The 24574-nt window shown below is 41.5% G+C and overlaps 3 protein-coding genes across 3 annotated transcripts in view; all 3 read right to left on the reverse strand.

The window, feature by feature from the left end:
• Window positions 1–4598: 4598 nt before the first annotated feature.
• Window positions 4599–10739, reverse strand: LOC308118270 (aquaporin-4-like; the record flags this gene model as incomplete). The annotated part of the gene is made up of 5 exons (XM_080477620.1): window positions 4599–4682; window positions 8800–8985; window positions 9471–9551; window positions 10128–10292; window positions 10374–10739. The coding sequence occupies 5 exons, from the start codon at window positions 10737–10739 to the stop codon at window positions 4599–4601; spliced, it is 882 nt and encodes a 293-aa protein (XP_080333746.1).
• A 395-nt stretch (window positions 10740–11134) lies between these two features.
• Window positions 11135–13036, reverse strand: LOC308118271 (aquaporin-4-like; the record flags this gene model as incomplete). Its single annotated transcript, XM_080477621.1, has 4 exons — window positions 11135–11284; window positions 11773–11853; window positions 12431–12595; window positions 12677–13036. 4 exons carry the CDS (start codon window positions 13034–13036, stop codon window positions 11135–11137), a joined length of 756 nt encoding a protein of 251 aa, XP_080333747.1.
• Window positions 13037–20957: 7921 nt separating this feature from the next.
• Window positions 20958–24574, reverse strand: part of nsmfa (NMDA receptor synaptonuclear signaling and neuronal migration factor a) — a gene marked incomplete at its 5' end in the record, with an annotated part of 49104 nt that continues 45487 nt past the window's right edge. The window contains one exon of the mRNA XM_080477680.1: window positions 20958–21907. Coding sequence (XP_080333806.1) covers window positions 21810–21907 — 98 coding nt within the window. The 3' untranslated portion in view covers window positions 20958–21809. The remainder of the gene's footprint in view (window positions 21908–24574) is intronic.

Below are 24574 nucleotides of genomic sequence, written 5' to 3' on the forward strand. Positions count from 1 at the left end.
CGAACATCATCGCCATCAAGTATGGAAATTGTGCTTTTAAAGTCATTTTTATTGTATTAAATGTTGCTGGCAAAAAGTGTGTGTAAGCAAATAAACTCTGGCTTTTGACTCATGCCGACACATGTCGGTTTAAGATTTCCACAGATTTAAAAAACAAAAAAAAACAAACAAGCATTTGAAGTGCAATTCCCAAATGATGACGGCAAATAATTCATTCATGTTGTGTAAAATGTTGCCTCTCAAATCCCCATTTCTGACATAAAGGGACTTTTGTGAGCATCAACTAAAGGGCCGTGTGGAGTGTGAATGCAGGGTGACAGAGGACGCCACAAGAAAGAAAAAAAACCTGTAAGATAAAACTTTTCTACATCCAATATTTAAACTTGTAGTTTGTTTCAATGCGCCTGCCCTTCGTGGCGACACAAGGCAGGCTGAGTGACTAACCTTTATTGTTCACAAATGGTTTTTCATGCTGTCGTGTCATTGTTTTTATCGAGAGCTTTGGGGGCTCTTTTCCCCTGAATGCATGCCAACTTTCTGAACGCATAGCGCCGTATCGTCATAGCATGGAAGGTCCTCTGTGAGAAACAGCGACCTAAAAACTACTTATTCTATACATACTGTACCTTGTTAATCATTTGAATAAAACTATTATTGCCTTTCTGTAATCCCTGTGGTGCCGTCATTGTGTTGAGGTTTATTTTACAGTTACACAAGAAGGTCACTAGTGGGCGCTGTGCACCGTCACATCTGTGTGAAGCTCAGGAGAGGCTGAATGTCCCATCGTGTTCTGTTCACATCTGCAACAGCAGTTTCATTCTTCTGCTTCAGGTTTAAAGATTTCATGCCGTGAAATTCTTTGTATTGAGACATTTTTAAAGGCTGGCTTAATGTGTCTGAAATATTCACGAACTTGTAATTATACACTGTCATTCTGCAAATATCTGCAAGTGATATTTGATCTAATTTTTGATTCTTGCTCTTTCCCTGACATTGTTTTTTCTCCTTTATTCTTGAGAGGAAATCATGATCAAAATAAATATGTGGAGAATAAAACTGAAACAATAATCAATTTCAATGTAAAATGCAAAAGTGAATCTTATTTAAAGGGATAAATATTTGCTTCAGTGCAAAACCGGAATTATGGAATCCAACCAGAAACTACTAATTAGTAAGTGACAGTGTGAGTGGAGCCTATAGCGGTACTGTGTGGCTCACGCTCTTAAACCTTAACATATAAATGGTGAAGACAAACCCTCAATGGCTTCACCTGTATTTTCTGTAAGTGTTACTTTTTCCTTTGTTATACATCTCTACTAAAGTTAATAATAATACCACACTGTCTACATTTGTTTGGGTTTTGAAATGACAGACTTTGAACCCACAACCAGTGACAGAAATAGCAATGTAGTTTTACACATTGAGTTGTCCATGTCATTAAGAGAATATTTTAGGTGATAACTTGTGAAAGATGAGCGATCGATGGTCAGTTGTGTATTTTGCAGCTGATTCTACTCATTGAAATGATATAAAATGTTGATCTTTACTAATTTATTTTGCTGAACTCTCTTTAAAGGACTAAAACAGGAAGTGAACTGAATGGAGTTCAAAATCTCTTCTACACAGGTGATTCAACACATCACAGTAAAACCAGCACCACACTGACCTCTTGTGCAAGCAGGGATGCATTACAGTTCACGCGAAACAACTTTCACACTCACAGTTTGTATTTGATGTTTCTTTGAGTCACAAAAAGTCAAACATTCACATTTGTTCTTGAGGTTTTCTGTGTAGACGAGCCCTTTTGTAAAACTCAATACCTTGACAGTAAATCTCAGTTTGAATGATCCATCCATTTCACTTGCACTACATGCACATGGGGGTAAGAGTGAAGTTGCACATGTTGCAGGAACAAATAGAGAGAGACGCATACAGTCGATGTACGTGCACCTAAGACATACAAGCACAGGGAGAACATGCAGAGTTGAACAGACATTGAACTGAGAATATTCCGATTGAGGCGAGACTGAAATCCACTTAACCACCAAAAAAAATCAAATTTATGTGCATGAAATCTAACAAAAACTATTCACACAAATAAAGTTTCTTTAGTACATATTGGGAGTGTGTGTGAGAGTAAAAGACTAAACCTCATAATCAGCTCTTCCAGCACTGAGAACATCAGCGTAGAAGCAAAAGGGCAGGTTAGAATTGTTTGAAGTCCCCCGGAGCGTCCATCCCTCACAATCTTGCTCACTGCAGCACAAAGTAACGTTGGCCATATAGGACCCAGCGTAAGAAAAGGCTCGGGGGCTCACTCAGGTCTTGAACTGGTTGGTGCGTTGTGCTCCCAGCTGGGCTGTGCGAGGGAGCCGAAAAACCTCCACATCAGCATGTAGGAAGTGCTGATTGTGACAGAATCGGAGGCCTCAGTCGTCATGCTCAGTTAATTGTTTACTGGTTGGAGGTAAAAACAGAAACAGCCAAAACAAAACAACAAAGGCCTTGATCAGCATTCTGTAGAAACACATGCTTCTTCAGACATGCAGCCTCCTTTCTCCGGAATTATTTCTGGATTAAGTCTTTCTGCGGCCTCTGTATTGTCACGGTCACATGATCGTTGCTGCTGATTCTGCACCTGGAGAGACAAACTGTGTAAAATACCTGCCAACAACCAATAATGTAATAAGTATGGCCTGTTTAATATGTAATAAAGCCCATAATGTAATAATTTGCCAGCAGTGTAATCAGGTTTTTGAGCCAACATGGTAAAATAATTTTACCAACATTGTAATAAGTTATCATACGAGAGACGTGGCGTTAGAAAAAATCCTATTAAAATGTAATAACTGCAGCCAATACTGTAATAATATATGGATAGGGTGGTATTTCTCTGACAAAGCCACACAATCACAGTTGTAAAAAAATATTTTACTATTTTATCACCTCACAGTGAGAAAGTCTGGGATTAATTAACCCCCGGGGCCTTACTGTGTGAAGTCTGCATGTTCTTCCACTTTCCTCGCTAGAATGCATCCATTTGGAGTTAATTTGGTGTCCTGAAACTGCCTGCTGTGTGAAAGATTGTGTGTGCTGGTCTGTCTCTGTGTTGGTCCCTGTGATGAAGTGGCTGTAACCTGCCTTTGCACAACCGTCTGCTGAATTGGCTTCAACATGCTGTGACCCTAATTTGGACAAATGGTGTGGAAGATGAATGAAAGACTGAATTCCTAGTGGAATAACTCTAACATTTTTTTCATGCCTATTCGCTCTGCATTGATCAGCAATGCTCTGCATAGGCTAAAGTGTTTTACCTCCGGCTTTACGAGGATGTCATGTTTCTTTAAGAGTTTCTTAACGACTCCTGCAACATATGTGACAGTGATTTACTTCCTTTTGTTCTCGCTTTCAGCTCTATTTGCTCTGAGTCTTTATTTGAATTTGATGATATTTTAAAGAGGGGAGCCAGATGTTTGTGTCTTCTCTCTGCCAGGTTCTTACCTCGACATCTTCCCAAGTTGACAAGTTTCCGCTTCATTGGGTCTCGTCTGAATCCAGGCATCATACAGTTTTTTGTGTTTGATTTACATAAAACCACAACGGTCTTTTAAAGATCTATACTACAGAACAAATTCCTAAAGGAAGCATGTCGACTTCCCTGAGTGAGCCTTGGTGATTATAAACCGCACAATGATTCAATTGTGTATTCGATAGTAAAAAAAAAAATCAACATCTAAATTCAGAGCACGTAAAGAGGTGCATGACAATGTCTGCTCTTGTCAATCTGAAATGAAGGATTTCTGTAAGTTCAGAGCAGAAAATGTCACTTTACCGTCTGTCACAGCAGGAGAAACGACGCCTCTTCAGCATTTACATACTTTTTTATTGTACCCAAGTACGATTTGGAGTATTGTTTTGGCACTTCTTCACTGCATTTAAGAGGAAATCAAAGATTGATTGTTTCTGTGGTGTTTATTTATTTATTTAATTCAAACAGAGACTTTAAACCCTCGTCGCTGCTCAGCAGTCACTGATCAATCTTCAAACTGACCAACGTGTTGCAGACAAAAGTCCAACTGAGTCGATTTCAAGAGTAAAACCAAAAGGGTTTGAAGGGTTATTTTCTAAGAATATTAGGAGTACCGGTGTGAGCAGGGTTGCGGAAAATCCCTCATGAAGTAATGTAATCCCGCCGTTTGCAATAACTTATTTGGAAATTATTAGTCTCATGAATGTGGTAGAATTTCTGCTATTTTGGTGTCGTTCCATGAACAGCAGTTGGGGAGTTGCAGAGCTGCTGTCTCTCAGTCTTTTGTCTTCTGAGCTTCACTATTGATGTCATCAAAAGTTGTACGTGTGTGTAACATCAGGATGTACCCACAGTACCTGTGATGAATGAGCAGAAAGTCTGTTGGCACTTTGTTTCTGCTTCTTATTACTTTCAATCTTATCATTTAAATGAAAGATTTTCCTGATACGACTGGTGTCTACCGTTGCCTCACACTACTAGAATCAGGAGGGTGTATCATTAGGACGGCTCTGACTGAGAGAGACAATCGAAAGCAATGCAAGAGTTCATTGATGCAACTTTATTACTTTCACAACTTCCTTAATTCCAGTATCTTGGACATGAACATGGCAGCTAACAGAGAACCCTGGAACCTTGCACTGGACATCTTGTTCTGCTCAAGGAAAGGAAAATGTTGCAGCACATACAGTGGCGCCATCATTCGGTAAAGGTCGACTATCAATACCTGAGCAAGACGCAGCTTCAAATGAACGATGTTCATATTGTTTCACACACACTGAGTGCATTTTGTTTTTAATCATCTTGTACTTAAGCTCTTGTCCGGTTTCAGATCTGTGGCCTTTACCTGTGAGTGGAAAATCCTTCTCGCTGATCCACTCGCCACCCACAGACTGTTGTATAGGAAACGCACCTTCTCAAACATTTTTCCTTTCCCTGTTTCTGCGGAAGTGTCACTTATAGACGTTGTGATTGGCACGTGTAGTGATTTCCGTCTCAGAGTGGCCGAGCTCATTTGTGGTTGTTGTTCAATGCTTTCATGGGGGCTGATTTCCATATGCATCTTTATGTTATTTATTATGAGTATTATCAGTGCCATGTGTGCCGTTGGATGGCTGAAAAAGGTTTTTGTGGCATGTTTCCACATTAGTTGTTGCTTTTGATTTTTACCAGAGCGCACATTCTGCTTCCCTACTTGTTTCTATGGAAAGCTGCTTTAATGGGAAACTCGGCTCGGTCTGTGTCAAGTGGACTTTTATTTAATCAACTTCTTTCTTACTGAATGAGTTTTGGGAATAATTCATTCAAAAAGCCATGTGGGTTGGTACTTCTACTTCACAGTCCATCGTATTATAATGTCGAAACCAGTGATTTTCACAGTTTTGGCCGGCCCTCCCCCATGAGGTACCAGAAGGCTGGAGGCAGCAACAAGAGAACTCTGAGGATCAGGTACTGACCTTTTCACTACAATGTTTCTTTTATTTTTATGTTGAAGAAGGAATCAATTCATCATTTGTATTAAACACACAGACTGGCTCCAATAGAAAACTATAGAGGTACGACTATGGAGAACAGTTATGCGCATTATTGCCTTTGGATCCCAGTTTTTACATCTATTCCTCATCTGTTTGTTCTTTAACTGAAGTTTAAACTCTCACTATTTATTTCTTGAAATATTTAGGGTCAAATCCAAATCTGCAAAAAACATGTGCTCCTCAAAATGGTAACTGTTCATTATATACTGTACTTAAGTACTTTTGGACAACTCTTGTTGGTTGCCAGAAATATTCTATATAAATATATATTTTGATAGTTTTGTTATTTCCTTTTAAGTCTAAGCATACCTGGGGTACCCAGAGAAATTGCACCCTCCTCTCAGAAAGACCCTCGAGTCAGATTCCACCCTTCTTGATGTGAGGCGAGACAAACATGTTAACCCCTTTAACCCGTGGCCCGAGAGCCACATGTGTCTCCGGAGCACCTCTGGAATGGTGCAGCAAAGCAGGTTACATGTGTTGCTTCGGTTGCATAATTTATTTCTCATTTAAATGGCTGCACGAGCGAAACACTGCACTAAAACCCCCCCTGAAAGTTATTTACACTCTTATTGTCTTAGTTTTGTTTTTAACCCTCCATTTGTCAGAAACGACATATAATTTGAGCAGCAGTTTATCTTCACATTGGTTTTGTATGAAATTTTTGACTTTAATCGAATAGAAAGACCGTCTGCTGCTTACACACAAGAAATCACTTATGTAAAATTACCAAACTACATATTTTCTGATTTGTGATATGTTAAATACATAAGTGTCCCTCAGTGTTAAAGACAGACGTGACTTTTCATCCTCTGCAGCTTTGTAGCCCCGGGAAGTGCTTTGCAGAGCTTTCTTATGACCTTTAGAGACTCGGAGGAAGTGACTACTGTAACTACCAGTGTAAACAAACTGTGTTTCCTCATTTCCCTGTGCGCTGCCACTCAACAATTTCTCCATCAAGCTTGCGTCTGCCACATGTGGATAACAGGGAAAGGCTGCGGTGGGAGGAAACCTCTGGACAATTAGGACTTGCTGTTGATTGTCCCGCTCAGATCACAGTTGAATATTAACAGCCTGAGATGTTTGCATACGCTCAATGCTAATCTGGCATTCCACTTCAATGGGGGGTGGAGGAAAAGAAAGATCGAAGTAGAAAAGCAACGTGCAGAAGGCAGAATGTGCGTGGAGATTATGGCTCCAAAGCCTTTTCTGGGACAGAAAGATAAAGCGCCGTAAAACGACTCCATCGAGTATCGGGAGAACCTTATCTGCATTTTACTTTGCATACTAAGCTCCACCTAAAACATAACCCGTGTTGTTTTTGTTGACAAACCTCTCATTAAGTTTCCGTGTGCCTCCACTGAGATTCAACCGAGTTGAGTTTTTCTCAGAAGAAACGTTCGTGATAGACGTTTTCCTGGACTCTGCACTTCAAAGTAACCACTTCGGTCCACTTTTCTCCAGTCGGTTGCAGCTCTGCATGAATCAGACCGACGTTACAGACAGCAGGTGGATTCTGGCCGGGCTGAGAGCTTTTCATCTGACGTGTGTGTGTGTGTGTGTGTGTGTGTGTGTGTGTGTGTGTGTGTGTGTGTGTGTGTGTGTGTGTGTGTGTGTGTGTGTGTGTGTGTGTGTGTGTGTGTGTGTGTGTGTGTGTGTGTGTGTGTGTGTGTGTGTGTGGGGACTTCTCACCGTCTACAATCTGCGGCTTCATTCTGTGCAGTTTGAATGTTCCCAAACTTACTGTGTTTCCTAATACAGACCCAAAACATGTGTTTCACGGGACATAACATGCAATTAATTGTATATACTTTAATGCCTGTGGGTGTGAATTAAAGCATTCTTCTCCCTTGAGTCGTGGTATAGAAGATGGATGGGAGTTAACGTGCTCTTCATCTGATCAGATTGTCTCACATTGACCTGCTTTAGCAAAAGCATCCATTATGAAGCTTCACTGAAACAGTTTGATCACGGCGTTGTTGCGAAGTTCTCCCTGCATTCGAAACACAGCCTCGCTGTAAGTCCGCAGCCTGAAGGTCGGTAAGCCTCGATTTGATTTTAAGCTGTTGTTGGCAGCGAGTGAGTGAATAAAATCAACACGTTTAATAATCACAGTATAATTACTTCTCTTAACTTGTATGCCAAACTGTGGTAGGATTACTAGAACCCTCCTAGTGAAACAAATAGAGAGCTGTGATAATTCTCTGCGTTTGAGCCTTACGTTTACACATCAACGCAGCCACGAGTCACCACAAATGATGATTTCTGAAAACTCTCGCCACAGTGGAGATTTAGAAAAACTCAATGTCTCCGTTTGCATCTAAAGAGGGGTAGGCGGACATTTATGTCACATCTGATTTATTTTCCAGGAGTCTGATTGGCTATCATGACATTGTGCTTCTCGGTACACTGCCCCCTACAGGTTTGGCGTGCTCATGAAAACTCTGAACCAGGGGCATATGCGGGTCTGTGTCAATGAAGATTTCTTTGTCAGATGGAGCAGAATCGTGCATCTGCGTCAAACTGTGCCTCCTAGTGTCTAAAGTCTACATCTGACTGCTTTGAAACTCACACAGACTGAAAGACAACAGATTTTCCTCTCAGGAAATGACAATTTTATCAAGATATTTGCCCGAACAATGTGGATTCTGAGGAGTTGTTTCCAAAATATGTACTTATGCAATACCATGTCAATTAACTGTGACCACTTAACCTGCATGTCCTGACTTTACAAATAAAAGCCCCAAACTCTTTCAAAATAAAAGCCCTTGTTTATCAAAAATTCCAATGTAGACTTCCAAATGGATATTAGGTGTTTAGCTAGGCATAGGGGTGAACTGGCTTTCAAAATAAGAGCCCAAAGTCCTTCAAAATAAAAATCCTTGTTCATCAAAGTTTTTAATATAAAACTGCTAAGTAGAACAGGAAAAGAGAAGTCATCATGTAGATGCGGAAACATAGTAAATAAAGTTTGAATGAAAGCAGCATTTGAAGTTTCCCTGACTAATGCACTGAAGATGGAGTGCAGTGTTACACGGCTGTGACGGTGGAGCTGCTGGGAGCGGTGCTACAAGTCTTACACTGCTACCGATCTGTAATGTGCTTAATAATGATCACAAGGAAAAAGTTATCTGCTTTTATTAGTCATTCTGAACATAGACTGACTCCAACACTAATCCAGAGTGGGGTGTGGGAGGCGGGGGGGGGGGCGTCAGTTTGACTGAGGTGATGCTCTACAGGTTGATCTCTATTTCCTGTTCCTGACGAGGACAGCACCTCATCCCCAATCTGCATTTCCTCCAAATGGACTTCCTCAAGTGCTGCTTTGACTTCAGGTTGTCTCTCAGTCGTCTCAGAGTCGGAAAGGAGCATGTACAGGATGGCGGCCAGGAGGCCCCCCAGGATGGGTCCCACCCAGTAGACCTGTCAAAAACCAGGAAGACCAACCCTTGGGTGAGCATCCGTCCATCATCTATACCCGGAGATGACTGTGGGTGAACTCAACACACACTCCAATAGTACATTTATGGGACTTTTCCATTTTCCTCTCCACTTTTCTACTCGGCTCGTCTCGATTTTTTCGGCTTTTTCATTACTTGTTAGCACCTGATACCAGGTACTTTTCTAGACTATATTGTAATGGAAAACCACTGAAACTGAGGCGAGTCGAGTGGAGTAGTGCTAGAACTGTGTAATGGATAATCACCATTAGAGTAAAAAAAACCCTCCAACACAGGTTTGGAGTAGGCACATAAAACCATCACAGCAGGTCTTCACAATCTTTGTAACTTGTTTGTAACTCAATCAACACACTGACAAAATTAGCCTAAGCTAAACCTTTTTCAATTCAATCGTCCAGCGGAATGATTCGTGCCTAATCTGCTCTGATAATCTGCTCCATGTCTTACCCAGTGGTCCTGGAAGTTCATTGTGACCATCGCAGGCCCGAATGACCGAGCCGGATTCATACTGGCTCCAGTATACGGAATCTACAACAGAAAAAAATACTGCATTTTCACTTTTCAAGCTGCAGAATGAAGAATAAGCTCATGTCCTATTCTGCTTTATGGAATATGTTAAATCTTGAGGAATGGAGAGTAAATAAACTGTATTATATGAACACGCTGCATGCGTTTGTCGAGCACTCAGGGAAAGAAATTACACGAGCTGTATGAGAGAGAACAGCGATTTCCCCTCGCAAAAATGGATGTTGAGGAATTTCTATTGTCTCCAAAAAGAAACCTAATTTTCATACAGAGTCAAATAAGAATGGATTTGTTTCATGCATGTGATTGGCAGTGTATGAATGTCTATATAGTCACCTTATTACCTTGAAATGCGGAGGGATTAGTTTACCGTAATCCAGTGAGAATTGAGTCTCGTTAAGATATTTTATGGGATATTAATCCATTTAATCCTATATAACTGATATATTGTTGTTTTTTTTAAATGCAAGAAAGTCACTACTCTAAAATATTCTCAAACACCATGATGTTCAAATATTCCAAGTGGAAGTCTATCGATTCGGGCTAAATCTGATTTGAACAGCTTAAACATCGACTTACTGCAAAAAAGTGAAATATCACTACAACAATGCCGATGGCGAAGCTGGCGGAGCCCCACAGGTCGGTCCATATGGGGTCACAGGTGGCGAGGACGGTTAAAACCAGCGCGAACGTGATGACGACTTCCACCACAAATCCAGGTGCCACATGGAAGTCCGAGTTTACCTATAAACAAAACATTTGTCCAATCAGTGAGGAGAATAGTAGTCTTGCTCACGATTCTCTGAGGCGAGGTGGAGTTCTCACCGTGGTGACGCCGAGGGACCCCCGCTGGGCTGGCGGCGTGATGAAGTACAGGATCCCCGCACCTGTTACCGCCCCCAGGCACTGAGCCAGTACGTAGAATAGAGCCTTCGCCGGGCTCAGCTTCCTCGTCAGCACCATGGCGGCAGTGACGGCCGGGTTGATGTGCCCACCGCTGATGGGCCCGAAACACTGCACCAAGATGGTGATGCTGAGGCCGAAGCACATAGAAATGAGGATGCGGTGGGTGGGCAGGAGGCTCCCCTCGCCTGCGGCCCAGTTGATGGTGGAGCCCAGACCCATGACGATGAGGATGAAAGTGGCCGAGTATTCTGCAAACAAGGCCCAAAGGAAGTCCCGGGTCCACATCCTTTTAAGTGCCTGCATTAGGCGCTGAGAGTTACACCAGGACAGGAACACCTTGGTGAAGAGAATAATGAGACAAATGATTAGCCTACTTGTGTATTCCTGGTGTGTGTGAGTTACTGCAAATACCCTGAACCCTATCAGAACAGCCACCCGAGGGCGCAACATTTATAAAACTGTAACAGCCACTGACTTTCCATCACAAAGTGCCACGCAGAGCTTTCTGTAAACATTGTGTATGACGGGCAAATCATCATACTTACTATCAAGGTGAACATCTGGCGGCTGCCGCTCATTGAAATCTGCTGAGGATGAAGAGGACATGCACTTTTATGCATCATTTCCCCATTAATATGTAAAAAACAAACAAAAACAAAACAGAAAATAGATCATGTGTGTCAAATTTTTTGGGGTCGATGGTTTAAAACCTCAAGTGCTATCTCAACGTCTGCAACTTCAGGTCGTCTCTGGGTCGTCTCGAAGTCGGGAAGGAGCATGTACAGGATGGCGGCCAGGAGGCCCCCCAGGATGGGTCCCACCCAGTAGACCTGTCAAAAACCAGGAAGACCAACCCTTGGGTGAGCATCCGTCCATCATCTATACCCGGAGATGACTGTGGGTGAACTCAACACACACTCCAATAGTACATTTATGGGACTTTTCCATTTTCCTCTCCACTTTTCTACTCGGCTCGTCTCGATTTTTTCGGCTTTTCCATTACTTGTTAGTACCTGATACCAGGTACTTTTCTAGACTATATTGTAATGGAAAACCACTGAAACTGAGGCGAGTCGAGTGGAGTAGTGCTAGAACTGCGTAATGGATAATCACCATTAGAGTCAACAAACTTCCAACACAGGTTTGGAGTAGGCACATAAAACCATCACAGCAGGTCTTCACAATCTTTGTAACTTGTTTGGGTTTTCTCTCAATCAACACACTGACAAAATTAGCCTAAGCTAAACCTTTTTCAATTCAATCGTCCAGCGGAATGATTAGTGCCTAATCTGCTCTGATAATCTGCTCCATGTCTTACCCAGTGGTCCTGGAAGTTCATTGTGACCATCGCAGGCCCGAATGACCGAGCCGGATTCATACTGGCTCCAGTATACGGAATCTACAACAGAAAAAAATACTGCATTTTCACTTTTCAAGCTGCAGAATGAAGAATAAGCTCATGTCCTATTCTGCTTTATGGAATATGTTAAATCTTGAGGAATGGAGAGTAAATAAACTGTATTATATGAACACGCTGCATGCGTTTGTCGAGCACTCAGGGAAAGAAATTACACGAGCTGTATGAGAGAGAACAGCGATTTCCCCTCGCAAAAATGGCTGTTGAGGAATTTCCATTGTCTCCAAAAAGAAACTTAATTTTCATACAGAGTCACATAAGAATGGATTTGTTTCATGCATGTAAATGGCAGTGTATGAATGTCAATATAGTAACCTTAGTACCTTGAAATGTGGAGGGATTAGTTTACCGTAATCCAGTGAGAATTGAGTCTTGTTAAGATGTTTTATGGGATATTAATCCATTTAATCCTATATAACTGATATATTGGGGGGTTTTTTTTAATACAAGAAAGTCACTACTCTAAAATATTCTCAAACACCATGATGTTCAAATATTCCAAGTGGAAGTCAATCGATTCGGGCTAAATCTGATTTGAACAGCTTAAACATCGACTTACTGCAAATAAGTGACCTATTGCCACAGCAATGCCGATGGCGAAGCTGGCGGAGCCCCTCAGGTCGGTCCGTTTGGGGTCACAGTTGGCGAGGACGGTTAAAACCAGCACGAAGGTGATGATGATCTCCACCACAAATCCATGTGCCACATGGATGTCCGAGTTTACCTATAAACAAAACATTTGTCCAATCAGTGAGGAGAATAGTGGTCGTGCTCACGATTCTCTGAGGCGAGGTGGAGTTCTCACCGTGGTGACGCCGAGGGACCCCCGCTGAGCTGGCGGCGTGATGAAGTACAGGATCCCCGCACCTGTTACCGCCCCCAGGCACTGAGCCAGTACGTAGAATAGAGCCTTCGCCGGGCTCAGCTTCCTCGTCACTACCATGGCGGCAGTGACGGCTGGGTTGATGTGCCCACCGCTGATGGGCCCAAAAAAGTGCACCAAGATGGTGATGCTGAGGCCGAAGCACACAGAGATGAGGATGCGGTCGGTGGGCAGGAGGCTCCCCTCGCCCGGGTTGATGGTGAAGCCCAGACCCATGACGATGAGGATGAAAGTGGCCGAGTATTCTGCAAACAAGGCCCAAAGGAAGTCCCGGGTCCACATCCTTTTAAGTGCCTGCATTAGGCGCTGAGAGTTACACCAGGACAGGAACACCTTGGTGAAGAGAATAATGAGACAAATGATTAGCCTACTTGTGTATTCCTGGTGTGTGTGAGTTACTGCAAATACCCTGAACCCTATCAGAACAGCCACCCGAGGGCGCAACATTTATAAAACTGTAACAGCCACTGACTTCCATCACAAAGTGCCACGCAGTGCTTTCTGTAAACATTGTGTATGACGGGCAAATCATCATACTTACTATCAAGGTGAACATCTGGCGGCTGCCGCTCATTGAAATCTGCTTAGGATGAAGAGGACATGCACTTTTATGTATCATTTTACCTTTAATATGTAACAAAAACAACAAAAAAACAGGAAATAGATCAGGTGTGTCAAATTTAATTTGGGTCGATGGTTGAAAACCGACAACTGGGACTGAATAATGACACATCTTTATGTGTTTTATACATTTTTCCCCGTCCGTTTCCAAAGGAAATATTTGAAAAAGTTTAAATATTTTAATGAATCATTAAACACGGGACATGATGTTTAACTGTTTGATATTTTTTTTAAATATCAGTATCAAATTCCATTTCAGTTTATTAGCCATTTGCAGTATGAAAACCACATTGGAAGAAAATGTGCAAGGAGCTCAGATGTGGGATTATGGGAATGGGAAGAGATATTAAAAAGTTATGCATGTTTGTCTTAAAAAATAAAAAGCTGCACATTTTGATACTCGAATGGTTCAAATTGGTTGGACAGTTGGAGCAGAAGCAAGTCAAAACATGCAAAGTATTGTTAAAACAGACTAACCTGGTCCATTCTCTAGCAGGAGATGCTGCGTTTTTGTAGTTGTCAAAAAGAAATATGCACACTATCCACTACTATTTCGAATCAACACCAAAATGAAGAGTTGCCCGTTGAGGAGGAGGTTTATGTCTCTTTTCACGTTAAAGTTCGTCAATTTTTCATCTTGGTATCTTGTGATGTCATATGCAAATTAGCCATGCTTCCGGGTCAGAGTTCATCACAATGGAGTCGTCCGCAGACCAGGGTATTCGCCCGTTCATCGGTTTTGACTTTGAAATCGGGTTAAAATATAAAGATATTAAGGATTTGCTTGCTAGTCGGCACAACATTCACATCAGTGACAGACGGGTGAAGAGGATACTTCGCTCACGGGGACACAACCGCCGTAAAGAAGACTGCATTAGCAACCAACTGCAATACTCCGGGTGACTTCACGGTATCCGGGTGGATGTGCGACAAATGCAGAGAACATGGACTGTGTGAGAGAAAGATCCTCAGAAACAACGAGCTGTTCGATGGAGGCTTTCTGGACAAAAGTCTACTTCAGTTCTGCTGCATGGGACTCATCCAGGTGAGTCTTACTGTGTGTGTGTGTGTGTGTGTGTGTGTGTGTGTGTGTGTGTGTGTGTGTGTGTGTGTGTGTGTGTGTGTGTGTGTGTGTGTGTGTGTGTGTGTGTGTGTGTTTGTGAGGCTGGGTGGATTGTAATCCTGAAGTTGAATCTCTTGTATTCGCCAAGACTGTGAAACTGTGTGAAAAGTAATATTTTACCTATTTGTGGGTTATTACTGCTGAATGTATTTTATTTATTTATTTATTTATTTGTCTTTCACCTTTTCAACAGGACGAGCTGGATGAGGCTGCACAGGTGTGGAATGCACACAACATAAGGCCATCGAAAAACACCCAACGTCCCCCGCGGTCCACCTGATGTGATGTATGCGCTGCCTGAACTCAATGGGACAAGAGATTGCCTGTCACCTGTCACCTGTCGAGGACGGACATGTCAGTGTGTGCAAAGATCAGCGTGTCTTTCTGCTGACCCAACCATGCGATCCAGATGTGTACGAACTCTGTTACATTCATGGATGAAAGTATCTTGTGTTTTCTGAAGTCCAAGTAATTACATAACTTTGTCAGACAACAGTAGATGAGTGTGTGTTATCTGTTGCATGTGTGTTATCTAGTCGCAGCCCAGCCTTAGGAAGAAAAGAAATGAAATAAGAAATTTGAATGATTTCTTACTGGGTTATTGTGAAGGATTGGAATCCTTTAATATGACCTCCTACAAATAAGTGACACTTGAGCATGAGTTTTATGAGGTTCAGCACTTTTTTTTTTTTTTTTTTAATTCACAGTTCTAAGTTAAACACAATCAGGTGCACTGAGAGGTCAAAGGGTCAACACGTAACAGCAGCACCTTAATCAACCTTTATCCATGCGACTCCCTCGTGTTTCGTTGTTTATTTGGAAAAAATATAGAATTTATCAAATATGATCACTTTCCTCATCCTCATAAAGAGTTAAGCATATATATTGTACTTGACTGACTATTGCACTTGTTGGCCTGTGACATTATCATTTAGGAGTGAGCTACGAGACAATTGACAGCTTGTGGATATAAGCTATTTTTGAGCCTGTTATATCCAAGTCTGTCTGTCTACCTTCCATCCATCCATCCATCCATCCATCCATCCATCCATCCATCCATCCATCCATCCATCCATCCATCTATCCATCCATGAATGAGGCCATCAGCGTCCTGGATCCCGACCAGACCAACCAGGACAGATTCTTTGAGGGGCACACCGCTCTGGCTTTTGAAAAGCTCGACATCACCCTCTTTGACCTGCTGGAACTGGAGGAGTTCAAGCCTATTTATCTCAGTGAGATTCACAACATCGTAGAGCAGGTTTATCTGATTGGCTCCAATAATCTTATCTGGTCGGTAGAGGAAACTGTGAGTGCGTCCTCACTAACCCATCCTCTCATGTTTTGCTGTGAAGCCCCCTGGTGGCGCTCAACGCTCTAAAAGGACTGGTTATCCTGCACGCTGACATTAAGCCGGACAACATCCTGCTGGTCAGTGCCGAGAAGAGGCCCCTTGGAGTGAAGCTTGTGGATATTGGGGAAGAAGTTCCAGCAGCTTCCCAAGTCCATCCCGGGCTGGAGATCCAGCCGATTGGGTACAGGTATGCTCACATCCTGGTGTCATCTACACGATCAGGCTCCATGTTGGTCAGCTCTTCAGCTCTCCTGTGTTTCCTTCTCAGAGCCCCAGAGGTTTGTCTCGGCCTCCCGTTCACCGATGCGGTCGATGTGTGGGGAGTCCTGGCCTTCTGATACTTCACAGACAACCTCTTCCCTGTCCACCGTGAATATCAGATAGTAGATCTGCCATGTTCCAACATGTTTCCAGAACCAGGTGGAAACCTTGTGAGAACCTCTGCTGATGCGTCTGTGATTCTGCCTGCAGATGATGAGGCTTGTCGAGATACTGGGCCAGCTGCCGGACCACCAGCTCTCAGAGGGAAAGTACACAGAATACTTTTTCATTCAGGAGGAGGTTGGTGATGACAGCCCAACATGGCGACTGATGGTAAAGTTACCTTTTATTGTTAGACTTGGTTTAATATTCTTACCAGGAACATTTCTGTAACAGTTTTGATATTTTTGTTCTTGCAGACACCTGAAGAATACACAGTGGTGAATGCCCCGCCAGCACAAGAGTGGGAGTCTTATTTTGAGCTGCCCAGTGGCCTGGATGACCTGGTTGAGGTCGGTACTCTGCCACTTGATTGACTCTCTTCTTCACTTTCTCACATTCATTTCAATAAGGCGTCCCCGCCTTCAACAAAATACACTCAACCATCTTCGGGAGAGTTTTACACTTTGACATGTCTTTTCTTCTGAAAATAGTCAGGCCACTGATTGTAAGTGGAACAATTAAACCTCAAATCCCTCCCGTATGATATGTCGATTACCTCCCATTGGAGAACGATTATGCATATAAACATCTTTCATGCTGATCTTATTTCCTTATGACTATTTATCACTACTCAAAAGAGGAGGTTGACAGAAATGTCACAGTCTGTGATGCAAAGGTACTCAATCAGAGTCAGACACCTGCTTTTATACTGGCGTTGTGCAAATGACCATGACAGCTTTGTTTTTGCCCCCACAGGGTGGTGGAGCAACTCTTCAAACCCCGTTTGTAGGAGAAAAGAAACACACTCACCATTTGCTTCAAGATTTCACAAAACAATAAAGATTTATAAAAAGTTAACTATTTTTATTAGTGATTTATTAGGGATTTCAGGCTCTTTTGGGTGTGTGTCCACAAGTGTCCACATGTGTGCGTCAGACATGGGACCAAGTCATACATGTGAAAGTCTCAAGTAAATCCCAAGTAATTTTTTCTTGAGCACGTCAAGTCACCCTGTTTTCATGTACTGTTTTAACATATATTTATTCGGTTTAAATGTATGTCCTTGCTAAGTTTTAAAACCATCTTTACGTTTTTACTCAATACTTGTGTTTTTTGGCTTGTAACTACTCAGTACCAGTACTTAATTTAGGCCGTCCCAAACAGAATTCAATCAACTTATTTAATTAGGTAGCAGTTTTGACCAAATCTGCAAAGTTGACTTTTTCAGCACTTGATTCAATTTTCACTTTATGCAAAAAAAATAGCACGTCGTGACGTGAGGATCAGTCATGGGGTTTGTTCAGCTCCAACTCCAGAAATATTCCCACCTGCTAACTGCACCCCCCTGCTTTCTCCCTGATCGTCTCAGATAAAATGAACCCAACAAACAACACAAGACACACAATCAAACACATTTGCATCTTTAATTAGATTTCCGGTGAAATGTTGATTTTTTTTTTTTTTCTTTTGTAATTATTTTTTTTTTGCTGAGGGAGAAAACAAAAGAAAGCGCTCTCAAACTCCTGAGTCAGAGTGCTCTTCACATCATGGTCTTTTCATTATTAATTGAAACAGTCAGAAATAAAGGAGTCATTTCCTTTTGGATTATTTTCATTTTTATGGCACTTTTTCTTTTTCTTTTTCAATCGGTGCTCTCCTTTTAAAATAAATGCTGTGCATGTTTTTGATCAGTAAAACGAATACAGGATGAAGTTCAGAGAACAAAGAAAAAGAAAAAAAGAAGCCCATTAAACCCAGCAGCTATCGAGGGAAACTTTGTTGAGCTGGAATTAAAACTGAAGGGACAGGTTGCGTAATTGTTGAATATCAAATCTATAGTGAGGCAGGACGACTCGGGCTGAGAGAGCACTTGTCTGCGCCAGACAAACTGCATCGTGAGCAATGCAATGTCAGAGAGGGCAAACCGGAGCTGCTGGTAGAGAGATACAGAGCACTCTGAGAGCGGTTGACCTGAACTGAAAAATAAATAAATATATCCTTCACAGAATGGCCGTCTATTACCAAACCCACACAAATAATGACAGATGGAAAACTATTTACCGTACACAGATGTATCTTGATCTGCGTGTGTTTGTATGGATGCAAGAGCTTCGACCACGCTCGTCTAAAAGCTTTCCCCGTTCAAAACTGCTAATTTTCTCCTTCCAAACACTCAGCAGCTGATTTGATGTGACACTTTACCGACAATGAGGAGTTCTCCTCATTATATGAAACTGTTTGGGATTAGCTGAAGAGTGAGCTGTGATGTAACTGACCTGCTGCACAGTTCACAACCCCTCATCAATTAAATCATAAGCACTATTTCAACTAATCGTCCGTCTGACACGGTTTTGAATAATTTCTTCTGCTGGATATAAGAAAGTTTGCTGTTTTTTGTGGGAAAAACCTGAGAAATTAGATAGCAAAGTGGAGGCCACGGGACCGAGTCATTTGTGCTTTGGGACTAGGGTTGCATTTGATGATTAGTTTCACCGCTGAATAATCTGTCAGTGTGTATTTCTTTGTGATTTATCTGCCACTTATTTGGCTTTCTTCTGGAAAATGTCTTCACAACTGAAATGCACTCAGTTTATCATTAGAAAGAACTGAAGACAATAGTTGAAAGTTAAAACGGTAAAGAAAAACAGACTTTAAAACAAGTGACGATGATCAAAATCCCCTATTTTTCAAATGTGTAATTGCAGCTTTGTTTTGTAGTGTCACTTATGAAGTCAGAACCTTTTGAAGCTGAAATATAATAAGTTGTTTTTGTTATCGGGGCATTCCAGTGATCTAGATTTGCGCCTAAAGTTGAGGCGCTTGTAAAAACTATACAAATGAAGGTCGGAAGTAAACTCACAGAAACCAAAATATCATTTTAAGTCCTATAAACCTTGAATCCTACGCTTTCACCAATACAGATTTATGGCGTACTCAATTAGATTTGCCCTATTTGGACCAACGTCCTTTCAAACGCAATATCATGGTACACATGCTGTCTGTTGGAAACATTTCCTCAACGGAATCAGACCCCCAGAGCCACAGAAGATGTTTTGCCTCCCAAGTCTCCATGAAAAACAGTTGGTACAGTAAATTTCTGTAAACTATGACGAAACTGTAAAGAGAAGTTGGTACTGCTCATCAGATGGTACACTGACTTCACTTGTGTTTTCCTTTCGCCATTCACACCTACATTTGCACGCCGACCTCCATTGGAAACAATCTGGACACTTAAGAACACTCTAACACATGGATAGGCCAGGATTATGAGATTGGGCACAACTGCAAGTCATGGGGACAAATCACTCTACCAACTGAGTTTTGGAAGAGCTTTAAGTCAAGTAGACAACATATTTCAATCCAAAACCAGTCGTTTCTTTAGTCAGAGTGCCCAAACCTTTATATAAAATGTAGTTGTGTCACAGGATTGTTGATGTATTTACTTTAGTTGCCGCGATGATACAATTTTGAGAAAGTAGTTGCAGTCAAATGTTCAAAATTGTGGATGTGAAGCCCCCCTGTCCACCTGGTCCCCCGTCTTTGTGTAAACCCGTAGGTCTCGAAAATGGACGCATTTAAATCGTCAGCATTTTCATGGCTTGTAGAAACCGTCACAACCAACTTTTTCTCTGGAGACTGGTTTGAAATCAGATCCGACAAAACCATCAATTGTTTATGATTGTATCTTTGAAACAACACAATCCCATGGTTACTTATTGAATGATATCAAAGCACCCCAAAAACAACAGTGAATCAACCCGAGGCTGCACGGAGACGTGGCAGCCTAATACCACAGCTTCCTGTTCCCATTACAAATTAAAAGCCCTTCTTTCAGATTTAAAGACATCTAGTGGTTTATTCATGGCACAACCATATACCAGCACTGTAACAGCACTTCTACCTCACTAGTATATAACTTTCTGTCCCTTCTTTCTGCGGTACCTAAAGGGATATTCTAAATGCTAGTGTTGTACTGAAGTTTAAACCTCTGGCCTTACAGCCGCCCTTGTTCAAAATGTTATTACACGACTCACGATGAGCATGCAGACTTAAAGTGGTGATACCCTTAGACTTGACTCGTAACATGTCTCGAACAGCCCTCGCGTTTGTGTATCTGTATGTGTGTGTTAGCGCTTGACCATCCTTAATCTGCGTAGGTCTGCCGAGGTCACTCTGGATGCGGGGCGGTCTGAGACAGACTCACTCTCGGTGCATATTTCTGGCCTTTTTAACTCGCTGACACCTGGCGGGGGGTGGGGGGGGGAGCGGGAGCAGAAAGCTGTTAACAGCCTAAACTGCTGGCAGATCTGTTTAATTCAGAGAGCTCTGCTCCTCAACACTGGATCACAGCCCAAAGAAGTGAGAGGTGGCGGAAGCTCGTTTGGCTGCCGTTGAGCGAAGCCAAGAGTGTTTTGGCAGATAGTGAGAGCAGCCAGCACTGATGACAGGGGCCAGCTAAGTGGCCTGAACCTTCTGCAGAAGAGCAGGAGGGATTAATAGTTCAACTCCTCCAGTACAGGGGCAGGAGTGCTCGGATGGCTGTTACATCCCTCTTGACATCATGAATCATACATCATGAATTCATGTTTGATGCGTATGATACAGATGCATGTGAGCATGATGGTGGTGATACTTTTTGCTTTTGGAGAAAATACACACATTTGCATGTTTTCTTTTCTTTTAACATGGTAAACACACACATAAAAAAAAAAAATCAGCACATTGTACGTCTCCTCGTGTGTTTCTAAAAAGATAATACATTCATTCAAAGTGATTGCAATGGGGAGTACAATATCTTGATAGGATAGACAAACAGAATAATTACTTCATGGCTAAAACCTGAGATATTTTCATATGAAACTGCACAACAATGCACATTAAAAAATAAATGATGCATCATTCATCTCATGTAGAGTATTATTTGCATGACTAAAGCTATGCTAATATATTCATGTGATATATATATACACACACATCGACGTATGGGTTATTTATGTATATGTATGTCTCCAGGATGTGAGATTATCTGAGAGGTCCAATCAAAACACAGAACCACATTATGGCAGGATGAGTTTCAGCAATTTCTCCGAAGCGTGTCAGCATCAAAGAGTACGTCCTTGCAACAGAGCCATGACAAAAAATGGTATATCCTTTTTACACGTTTGAATTTTGGACTTTGAACTCAAGAGGCAGTCAGATTTGGTGATTATTATGTGGAAAGTCCCGCTGTCTCTGGCTTTTTCCCGATTTTAGGTCATGTTTTGGCTATTTTTGCAGTTGTAGTCCGCTATCCTCACTCTGGAAATGAGGGAGAGCAGAGGCACAGCAAAATTTACATCATCTTCAGCCTCTTTGTTCTACTATTGCCTTTTCTCCTCTCCCAGCCCTCTCCAGGATGAAAGCAGGCATGACTGTTTATATTGACTTGACGGGCCGAGCACTACAGCGGAGCAATGTGCAGCTGCTGGATCAGTTTCAACAGGTTCGTCGTGGCACTGGAGGGCTCTGCTGCTCCCATTATCCCGGTGCCGTTGTCACAAAAAGTCTTCGTAGTCCAAGAGTTTCGAATGTTGGCGGGTTTTCCAAAGGCGGTAGAGGCGAAAGTCGAAGTACAACTCAATCGTTTCTTTGCCTTAAATGAAATAAAGAAACAGAGGGAAGGTTTAAATGGCAGGCATTTAGCACAATTTTCATTTTAATTAAGCAACAGGAGTAGATTTGTCAAGCGAGAGATGGATAAACCTCAACTAACAATAACAATTAGGACTGAAAAGCCTCTAAGGACTTTGTGATTTGCTTGCTGTGTTTGCATGACTTTCTTTGGAAAGTAGTTCCATAGTCATCTCGGACTTCTCTCAGTTTAGTTTCAGCAAATCGCAAAGTTCAAGAGATGAGCCTTCATTCTGGTCTTCATCTAGCAGTGTTTACATATGTTTGATGAGCTGGATTTTGCTTTTTTAATTACAAAATCATCGCTTGAATGAGGAGAGACCACTTTGCATGGTCACAAATGATCTATTGTCACACATTTGTGTGCCTATTGTCCAAGAATGTTGTGCAAATCCAATGTTGAGCAAGTATGTGAGATACACGTAAACTTCAGGCATACATTGACCCAAATGTAGCCAGAAATTACTAAAACATTCATGGAACACTTACAGACTACAACCTTGGTGTCATTCCAAGTCAAATTTGATGCTAATGTATGCATTTTCTTTTTTTCTTTTTTGCATTTTACATAAGGCGGGTTGCTGTTGCTAGTTGCCTAGTAAGAAAGGGAGCTTAAGGAAGAGTTTTAATGTGGGCATGTGGCCAAGTCAAGATTTCAATTTAAGTTAAGCAACATGTGGGAAACCAGGAACTTTTAATGAACTTCATCATAAATATTTGCTGCCTTAACCTAACCAATCACCAACAGTTGGGGAAAAAAACAAAACCATGTTCATTCACTCGAGTTGTTCGGCTGTAATGACATCAGAAGCTGTCAGAAAAGTATGGCTGCACTGTCATTGATTAAAGTTCTCAAGTAGTTCAAGGGTGAGAAGAATATTAAAATGACTTTCGCGAAGTCCCCTTCTTCATATTCGACTTTAAAAATGCGTTGGATTGATTTTTTGAGTGTTGCCAAATTGTTTTTACAGTCACTTACAGTCAGTCGGTTTAGGAATCAAGGAGAGGTCACAGAACATTCACAAATATATTTTGTATTAGTCGCCTGAAATTGAAAATGTTTGTGAGAGTGGCCTGTGTAATGGACGTTTTTAAAGTCAAGCTAAAGATTTGTTCCCTGTTGCATTCGATTCCAAAATTGTGTGATTGTCATATTGTTTTTTTGTGCATTTGATCTTAATAGTTTTTCTTTTTTTAATTGAAAGCACTTTTATGGAAATTGGATTGATTTAATTAGGTTTCTCAATCAACAAACAAAAATCTACAACCTCAGCACTAGTTTTCACCAAACCCTACTGATCGTTCTCTTGTCATTTATCTTTTTATGAAACCCAAATGGTGCCCAGTTCATCTTATTGTACAGTATTTCTTGTGGGTATGAATGTGTCTTTCATAAAGGTTTAACGTGTGAGGTGTTCGAGGGAGCCTTCCAGAGCGGTGGGTGTGGGCTTTTAGGAGACAGGAACGATCTAATGAAAGAGGCTATCAATGTTTTTGGAGGTTGACTCATATAAACAAAGAGCCACACTCTCTCAGCCTCGACTTCCTCCATTTTGACCTTTGTTTTTACAGTGTGCCTCTCATGAGTCTGATACCATTGTAGTTATGTTTAGACAAAACTTGAGTTTTACCTCCAATACAGAAGATCCAGTACAGTTTCATTTATTCAGGAGAAAAAGTTGAATTAGATTTTCTTTTTTTTTAAATAATTCTATCTTTTTCGGCGTACAAATGATCAGTGCTTTGTGTGATGTGAGCATGTAATTTTTTGTCACCAAGCAAGAAAAGCGCAGAAAGGGAACACGTCTGAGGGGTTAAAGAAGAGACAGTCTGGATCAGTGAAAGAGCGCTGCTTATTCCGAACACTAAATACAGGCTTGTGTGATGCCAGCTATCACAGTGAAAAGAGGACTGAACGTCCTTGCTCTCATCTGCAGTGATGGGAAGAAGTGTGTCTTAACAAAGTGCGACTTTCCTCTCTGCACACTGCGCACCATTGTACTTAGTTATTTTCTGCAGCGCACTGTATTTTTTTGTGCTGCTGTACTTTGTTGATCTTTATTTGACTGTAGACTCTTTCGCTGGCTGGCTTTGATCCTTAAGTCTATTCTTTGGAAAATTCTGACAAGTGTCTTTACAGGTCTAGAAACCTCGACCATCATTGCCTGGATTCTCAGGTTATTGTACCGACGCATTTCCAAAGAGTCAGACCTGAAGTGGGATGAGGTGCAGGAAGACTCGGAGCGATTAGAAATCCTAAAGTTTGGCAAATTCAAAGCAATAAAATGACTAAACGTGGACTTGTGTGTATTGTAACTTTGCTGTCTTGAAAAGGTCACGTTTGGAAAAAAACAGGTTTTAATCTCAATTTCATTTATATCTGGTTAAATGAAAGGTATTGATTTAGTCTGAAGGAAAAGGAATAGTTCAAATGAAATGTGAATATATACAATTAAAATCAGATAAACATATTTAATATGAGAAGAAAATATGAAGTGACACACTGATTATAAATCAGAATGTTTACATAAGTGCACAGCTGTTACAGCGAATTCCTTCACCAGTCAGTGAAGGACAGATGGTGTGTGTCTGCAACATTTCATATGTACTGAATTTTAACACAAGCATA

This window comes from Lipophrys pholis (genome assembly GCF_963383615.2).
Source record: "Lipophrys pholis genome assembly, chromosome: 12".
Classification (NCBI taxonomy): domain Eukaryota; kingdom Metazoa; phylum Chordata; class Actinopteri; order Blenniiformes; family Blenniidae; genus Lipophrys; species Lipophrys pholis.